This window comes from Rosa rugosa, chromosome 4 (genome assembly GCF_958449725.1).
Source record: "Rosa rugosa chromosome 4, drRosRugo1.1, whole genome shotgun sequence".
NCBI lineage: Eukaryota > Viridiplantae > Streptophyta > Magnoliopsida > Rosales > Rosaceae > Rosa > Rosa rugosa.
The window spans coordinates 14,818,726-14,827,686 of record NC_084823.1 but is presented as its reverse complement, the minus strand read 5'-3'; the positions used below and the strand labels follow the sequence as shown (position 1 = coordinate 14,827,686).

General features: G+C 44.5%; 1 protein-coding gene across 1 annotated transcript; it reads left to right on the top strand.

Moving 5' to 3' along the window:
* Positions 1–3,422, top strand: LOC133742041 (12-oxophytodienoate reductase 2-like). The gene is made up of 5 exons (XM_062169733.1): positions 1–209; positions 1,008–1,148; positions 1,269–1,399; positions 2,067–2,243; positions 2,518–3,422. Exons 1-5 carry the CDS (start codon positions 139–141, stop codon positions 3,108–3,110), a joined length of 1,113 nt encoding a protein of 370 aa, XP_062025717.1. The 5' UTR covers positions 1–138; the 3' UTR covers positions 3,111–3,422.
* The last annotated feature ends 5,539 nt before the right edge of the window (positions 3,423–8,961 follow it).

Below are 8,961 nucleotides of genomic sequence, written 5' to 3'. Positions count from 1 at the left end.
TACGACATTATTGGTTCCAAACAGCCGACGTTGTCTTCCAGCACATTATAAAGACCCAATTGTGTCTTCCATTCATTTCCAGACCAGAACTATTAAAGCTCCAAGAACTTGAAGTACCCAGATTGCAAGGTCAGATAGATGGCTAACCAAGCTCCCACACTTCCTCTTCTTACTCCTTACAAGTTGGGAACGTTTGATCTTTCTCACAGGTAAACCTGCTTTAATCTTTCTCTCTGCATTGCATGTTACGTTGGTTGATATTATTGCTAAGAGCCCAAGAACAGGTTTTGGTTTTCTCATCTTCCAAATTTGGAATTGGATCATTTTGTTTGTGCATTAGTTGACCATAATATGATCGGTTTTGTTTTGTAAACTCAGAAGATGTGTTTGTGGAAACTCCCAATTGAACAAGGAATGAGAAAGTTTACTGTTTGAGGATGAAAAAGTCTTGCGTTGTGATTGGTTGATCTATTGAGATACTTGCTTAATCGTGTACATTATATAATAATGATGTTGCTAAGACCCAGATAATGTTGGGTTTGGATGAATTTGTGTGCTGGGGTTATGATTTGCCATTGATATGATCTGGGTCTGGTACAATTGATCTGCGTAGATGATTACTACGACTGACACATTAATAATCGATTTATGTTTCCGCCAAGACGGGGATGATACATGTGTGGGGTGTGAAGCCAGAAGGGTTCGTTACAACTGAACTGTCGCTTTGAATTCATCGTTAAATTTCTATTTTAGTAGCAATTTATTAGGAAAAGTATTGCCCTTCCTCCCTGAGCATTTCATAATCCAATCCGGTTTATGTTTGGTAATGTTTCATATTTTGTTTGGCTAAGATAATATGATAATATTTTCAAGAGCTAGTTATATATGTTATCTCTTTCAAACTTGTCACTGGTCATAGAGATGTAATTTCTTAGATACTGCCAGTGTCCATTAAGACAGTATTGATGGTTGTATTAATAAGTGTTTAATTTGTTTATTTATTCCAGAGTTGTTTTAGCGCCATTGACTAGACAGAGATCATATGGAAATGTTCCCCAGCCACATGCCATCTTATATTACTCTCAGAGAACATCTAAAGGAGGTCTTCTCATAGCTGAAGCCACTGGAGTTTCTGACACAGCACAAGGGTAACTTTAAGAATAACTATCAAGTTTCTTTCTGTAAAATCTTTAATCACAAGATGCAGCAGAATTTGCAACTTCCCCATTGAAAATTTTGATCGCTTTTTGTTTCTTTCATATGTGAAGGTATCCAGATACTCCTGGTATATGGACAAAGGAGCAAGTTGAAGCATGGAAACCCATTGTCAATGCTGTACATGCTAAAGGGGGTATCTTCTTCTGTCAGATTTGGCATGTGGGGAGGCTTTCAAATACTGGTGCGTTCCTGACTTAGGGTTTAGGGTACCTTTATGACTTAACTTTATCCTAGAAACCCTTGTGAGCATAAGTGACTAATTAGACTAGTGAAGCATTTGAAATCTAATTGTTTTTCCTTGTTTTTTTTTTTTTTTTTTTTTTTTTTTTTTTTTTTTTTTTTTGTGATAGTTGTTTGGCTTCCTTAGGTTATTAGGAAAACAGAAAGTTTCAAGGTGGATGGAGTTTGATAAATTAAAATAACTTAGAATTTAAAACTAGTGTAGCATCTGCTATGCCTCATAACAAGTGAATGACAGCCACAATCTTGTTTCTCTGTTGGCGATATATTATGGTTTCATAACAAGTGAATATAGATACCAATCTGAGATCTTTTTTTCTTTTTCTTTTTTTTTTATCCAAAAAAAAAGATCTCAGATTGGTATCTATGGTACCATTTTATGCCAAGTCAACCTGGAGAATAACATGAAAGATCGATATGTTTGATTGGGTCCACAGAACCTGCATGCATGGTATCTGTATTTCACTGAATGATCTAAACCTATCTATTATAAACTTCTTTTTCACCAATATTGTTATTATATGGGGTTGTTGTAGCTCAATGAATTGGATATTCCTTCAATATAATCTATTGTGTCTCATGGTGATTCTATCCCTATTTGCTTATAGGCTTTCAGCCAAATGGGCAAGCCCCAATCTCTTCTACTGACAAGCCCCTAACGCCCCAAATACGAGCTAATGGCGTTGATGTTGCCCAGTTCACCCCTCCAAGACGATTAAGGACAGATGAAATTCCTCAAATTGTCAATGATTTTAGACTTGCTGCAAGGAATGCTATGGAAGCTGGTAATCCTTTTTAAGTTAAATATGAAATAAATATACACGTCCTTTTACAGAAACGTATTATATCAAAGTGTGGTGCCAAAAATGTCTTGTTAGAAGATAAAAAAGTTGTACTGGACAAAAAAAAAAATGTACAAGTCTTCTAGGAATAACAATTTCTTACTTTCAGTTCGTTATATGATCGATAAGTTACCATTTTCTCTTCGTTTTGGTTTTGGGGAACGACAAGTTTCAAAAGTCTTCGCTACACTAATATTATTGTTTGTCTATTTCATAGGCTTTGATGGGGTTGAAATTCATGGTGCCCATGGCTACCTTATCGATCAATTTTTAAAAGATCAAGTAAATGATCGAACAGACCAATATGGTGGATCTCTAGAAAAACGTTGCCGATTTGCACTAGACATTGTTGAAGCTGTTGTCAACGAGATAGGAGCAGATAAAGTTGGAATTAGATTATCTCCATTTGCCGACTATATGGAATCCGGAGATTCTAATCCAAAGGAATTGGGCCTCTATCTAGCCAATTCCTTGAACAAATATGGAATCCTGTACTGCCACATGTTTGAGCCAAGAGTGGACACAGTTGGGGAAAAAATTGGATGTCCCCAGAGTCTTGTACCCATGAGAAAGGCTTTTAATGGTACCTTCATTGCTACTGGTGGTTTTGACAGGGAAGATGGGAACAATGCTGTGGCTGAGGGCCGTGCAGATCTTATTGCTTTTGGTCGTTGGTTCTTGGCTAATCCAGATTTGCCAAAGAGATTTGAGATTAATGCTCCTCTAAATAAGTACAACAGAGATACATTCTACACATCTGATCCGGTTCTTGGTTACACTGATTATCCATTTCTTGACAGCACTGCTTGAGTTTCCAGCTGAGTATGGGAAGCTTGAACTCGCTTATATATTATTCCTGCATTGGTCTGCTTTAAAGTTTTCTTGTTACTTTTCTTTCCTGGTATATGTACAATTAAAATACCAAGGGGCAGAGGCTGGTTGACCAGACTGTAGAGTTCTCAGTTGGTATAGTGTAGCTGTTTGATATTGTAAGTCGTACCAGACTCTTCAAGTGCCCTGTCAAGTGTCTTATTGTAGCTTGTGGCTACGTGATCGATGCAAACTGATTGTAGCCTTGTAGAAGATGATTTTATTAAAAATGGCCCGTCTTTACTCTGTATCTTTATTATGAGAGATACCCGAGGAAATTATAACTTCTGAAATCTGAACTTTGCTGTTGACTGGGTCAACTTGATTTTATTGTTCGCATTAACTTGTAATTGAAAATACATTATAAGGTAAAACTAAACGTTGAGAATCCATGCCAGTCCTATAACTTCTACTCTTGCATGATCATGATTCTTCATCATCTTATTGGTTCAAAGCCCTGTATAAAGATGACGTTTTATGTTTCCTGGTGATTGGTGAGCGTTGTGGCCAAGTTTTTTGAAGTTCTGTTTGAGCCCAAAAGTATTTTTGGCAAGATCCTTTAGTGGATTCAGCACAGCGGGCCGATACCTGCGGCCCAAAAATAAGTCTATTCGGGTTTGGGTTACAGCTTCACCCATTCCGTGATCCATAAGGAAAACGAAACCTTATTGGAGTCGGGTAGCGAGGATTGAATAGGAAACTTCAACCAATAATCCTTCTGTGGCAAGGAGCAGTCGAAACCCTAGGTATATATACCAGGTTTCAAGGACGAATAAAGGACCTCTCTCATATCAATCAATCCTAGCGATTACAAAGCCTCCCCGGAGCAAACCTTCAACCTTGTTGAAATCCGGTGACCGCGTGCCAGTCCCAGTCTCTCCAAGAGCCGACTGTCAGCATCACCAGATCAACCCGGCGACCGTACTTCCAGTCCCAGTCTCCCCAGGAGCCGACTGCGAGCGCAACCGCCACCGTTACTACCAGCGAAGCAAGGGTAACGCCCTCGCAACCCAGCGAAGCTAAAGTCACGCTTTAGCGCAACCCGTGCTTTCTCCAAACTTCCCAGTGATTGCTCTGCTTAGTCTACAACACTAAGTATCGATTCGGTGACGCGAAGAGATCACACCCAAAGTCCTTATCCGTAAGGCAGAAAGTCCTTTCTCGGAAGGCTAGAGAAGAACCTTGTGGCGAGGTTGGTGCTCTCCTCGTCCACAACGCTTGAAGAAGAAGTCAGGTCAAGGGATTACCCCGACGACTGCACCCCACGGTGCTGGCACGCCTGCGCACACGCTCAAAAGAGACAGTTTGCAAGCCAACTGGTTTTTGCGCCAAACATTTTGGCACGCCCAGTGGGACCAACTAGTGTCTTTTCGTGAACGTTAGCCATTGGGAAGTCAAGCGAAAACCCTTACAAAAAGGGCTACGCTAACTGCTCAAAGCATAAGACCTCCAGTTACATACCGCATTCTCGTACGGAGTGTCGTGGTCTTTCTGAAGAACAAGTTAGTCAAAGATTCTCTCTCCATTCCGAATCCTCCAATATGTCAGCGGAACAAGGAGAGAATTACCAGACCACTGCTGAGGGTCAAACTACTACTGTTACTCAGGCCAATGAGCCTGTCACTACCACTCTCTCCAACACAGAGGGGAGTAGAGGAATAGAGGCTTTCGTTGCGAAGCCTATTCCAGAGGGAGCAACAACCGAGGTCGCGCTCGCGATCATGAAGGAAAACGTTGAAAATCATAGCAGGTGGATCGCCGCTGATTTCGAAAGGGAAAACGCGAGGACAAATAAGATTATACGCGAGATACACGAACGTCTTTCCCGACAGTCAGTGGAGACTACAGAACAAATCTCGCAAACAGAGAATGCGCTAAGGGCTCATGCTACAAGTATTGCAGAGAACCAGAACCGGAGCCACCAAGGATTGATAGCGATTATCGAGAACCATACGAAGCAGGCAGCGTCTGATATGGCAAGCTTTCGTAAGGATGGAGAGAATCTCGCAACTGAGGTGGCCATGCAAAGAGCCGAGTTGAACCAAGCTAAAGAAGTGTTGAACAAGACGTTAGGTGATCCTAACGTTATCCTGGGTTCCCTTGGCCAACCATCTGGTTCAGGTAAGTACGTGCCGCCGAATCAGCTAGAGAAAGTTAGCGGCAGCACCGCTACACCTCCCACAACAGCTGCTGCTACGCCACAGAAACATAAAGAACAAGCGCTGGTTATTGGCGGTAGCAAAGAAAAGGCTACTTCGTCAGGCGGGCAGACCACCAGACAGCGGCAGCAGACATCGAAAGGTGGCACAGTTCCATCCGACTCCACCGTGTTCGCTCAGTACGACAGCGACGGGGCAGAAAACATATATCAAGAGCTGCCAGGAGGTTATTACGGGATTGACCAAGCTGGTAATCCTGTCAAGATAACAGCTTTGACAAAAGAGATGCCTATGCCGGCAGTGACTTTTCAACAGCCCGCTACAACCCGCGCTGTCCAGATGGGAGAAGAGGCAGCAATTGTGAACCAGGCCATACCCACACAGGCTGCTCGCCACACTATGGCAATACCTCCCCCTCCTCTAGGCCCGGAATATGTTAGGCGAGACGAAGTTGAGGAGATTATCAGGATGGCTAACCCGAGAGCCCAAATGGATGGGGTCTATGAGGGACCTTTCCCGCCGCATATAATGCTCGGGCCATTTCCCAGGGGATATAAAAACATCATATTTTCTACTTTTTCAGGGGAAGACACCGAGAACGCAATCACTCATCTGGCCAGGTTCAAAGTGCAATGCGGCCAGTACCAGAATGATGACATCCTCAAGTGCAGGATCTTTGGCACTTCTCTTTCGGGAGCGGCCTTCAGGTGGTTTTCCAAACTCCGACCAGGAACAGTGGCAGATTGGCCCGCAATGGAGAAACTCTTTCGAGAAACTTTTGGAGCCATTGAGCCTGAAGTTGATTTGGCTTCTCTCACCCAGATGGCTCAGCAGCCTACTGAATCCGCCGTTGCATACCTTCAACGCTTCCAGATTCAGAAGGCCAAACTGAATGTGATCCTGCCGGAGAAAGAGTTGATCAAGTTGGCGATCAAGGGTTTGGAGCCTCGACAGCGAAAGAAGCAGCATGGCAGCATGATCCAGTCAATGGGAGAACTCATCACAGAGGTGGGCAGCTTCGAGCATCTCCTTAGGGAAACTGATGCAAGGAAGAATGCTTCCAAGGGGACATATGTACCAGGAAAACATCGCACTGTAGCGGCCCTGAGCTACCAACCGGCTACTTATGACCCCTACTATCCCCACCACAGTGAAGAGTTGAGTCAAGATGATGATGAAGAGGAGGATAATGACATCGCTGCTTATGAGCTGACAGGGAGAAAGAATCCAGCCTTGAAACAGTTGAAAATTTCCAAAGAACCTGTCAAGCTCAAATCAATGGCCTTCACCAAACCGGAATTCGCGGCATATACGTATGATGCCAATAAGGCACATGAAATCCTAGATGAGATGATCAATGCGAAGATGGTAAAGACCGACTTTGGACCGTTTCCTCGTCCAGACCAGCTAAAAGGGAAGAAGTACTGCAAATTTCACAACCTGTGGAATCATAATACAGCAGACTGTGTGAAACTCAAAGACCAGATTCAGGTATGGCTTAATAACGGTAGTTTGCAGGTAGAGGCTCCAGTAACAGCGGCAGCGCTCGTAGACCTGAACCCTTTTCCTGACACTGGGGTCAACATGGTCGACGTGAATTGGACTAAGCAGAGTCGGAGGAAACCAACCCTAGATTTGAGTGAAAAGGCGAAAGGAGACCAACCTGACAGAGATGCGCCTCCTGCAAAGAAGAAGTTTGAGCCAGTGAGTAAAGCCTCATCTGTGGTCTTATGCTCGCGATGCAAGGAAGAGTGTGGCATTCAAGTGTCACGCGAGGAGGGCGAGCAAACATTTCGTTTTGGTTCTCTCCCACCTATCAAATGGTCGTCGCCATCACAGAACTATCAGCCTTCCAGTCCAAGAAAAAACGAGAAACTGGAATCACCACCGTCCCCGAAGGATTCCAATCTCTTCCAGAAGTTGAAAGCGGCCGCGGTTGATCAGAAATCAGAAGAGAAGGCTGTGATCAAGCGCAAAGACATCTTGACCAAGCCCTACATACCTCCTGCCTCTGCCGCCACAATTAAGGAAGGTAAGTGGTATACAAGGGAAAAGGGGAAGGCAGTGGAAATTAGTCCTTCCAAGAAGAGAAAACTGCAGCGCAGATTTGGAGAAGCCAAACGCGCGCTGGAGGCTCTGGACCAGGGTCTGATCAAACCTTCGCAGCTGGTCAAATCACCTGAACAGTATCAGAAAGAGATGGAGATATTAGCTACTAAGCCATTAATAACTCCCCGCAGCTTCCAAAAGCAAGCGAGCTCAGCAAAAGGGGGATCTCAGCCCAGTGTTTTTTGCAGGATTACGGACGAGAGGAGACCTCCGCCAGCTCGGAAGGAGAGTTCGCCGACTAGGCGACCGCATGTCAGGCGCAAGTTGTCTCGCGACGATTCAGAGGCCAAATCCTCAGTTTTTGAGAGACTGGGGGGCAGGGACAAAGTTCCCAATACGCTACAGTGGAAACCTAAAAGGGTCCAGAGTGTCGTTGTTACCCCTGAGGTGACTACAACAAGTGACCCAAAGTCCAACTCGCCTGAGCGAGCCACCGGGATACCGGGGCACGAGCAATGTGAGGTAAAAGGCCTTACAGAGGAATCATTGGTTGAGCGGCTGGCTAAGCAATTCAATACTGACATACCTGTCAAAGAACCCAAGCTGAACCTGCAAGCGGACATGGATGGAACAGTTGTGATCGATATATCTTGCAACATGGTCTACGTTCTCCCCGCGAGGTATGCACTACCAGTCGCCGCGCAAGATTGTGTAGAAACTGAAGAAAATAGCGCCCAACCTTTGCAGATTACATCAGCGATCACATCACCTGTAGAGGAGGCTGTCTTTCTTGAAACGGAAGATGCCAACAGCAAAGAATTCTTCATGAGCTTCACCAGGCCTACACCCGCTATGGTTCAACACATGCGACCTTTGTACATCACAGCGGAGATTGGCGGCACCAAAGTTAGCAAGATTATGGTTGATACCGGAGCTGCTGTGAACGTCATCACTACCAGGACCATGCATTTGCTCGGGATCAAGAAAGAGAAAATCCAGTCTACATCCCTTACACTCAAGAACTTCGCAGGGACTGTGTCGAAAACCTTGGGATTACTTTTCTTGCGCATCAAGGTTGGTCCTGCAGAGGGTGTTTATGCTTTCTTTGTAACTGACTGTTATGCAGCCTATAGCGCTATTCTGGGCAGGGACTGGATCCACCGGAGTTATTGTGTTCCATCAACTCTCCATCAGGAACTCATTATGTGGAACAGAGAAACAGATAAGGCTGAAGTGATCAAAGCTGACCCTCGTCCATTTCCAGTTTCCGCGAATTATGTAGATGCCAGGTACTACTTGGAGCCTATTACTCCATTGCAAGTCAGTGGCATCGATAACAAGGGCCGCCCCACAGGGGTGACGGCCTCTGATTTGGCACAGTGGGGGCTCACGCTCGTACAGGAAGGCTTGGACAGGCCTGGCCACCCTGTGCCCAAACCATTAAACGATTAATGGATTACGACCTTCCAGAGGAAGGGATGGAGGCCCTCCACTCGCTGTATGAAAGATTATCTTCGTACTTAGTGGAGAAAGAGGCCTATGATCGAGTCGCAACTTTAGAAACCGTCAATGAAGAGTTCTCT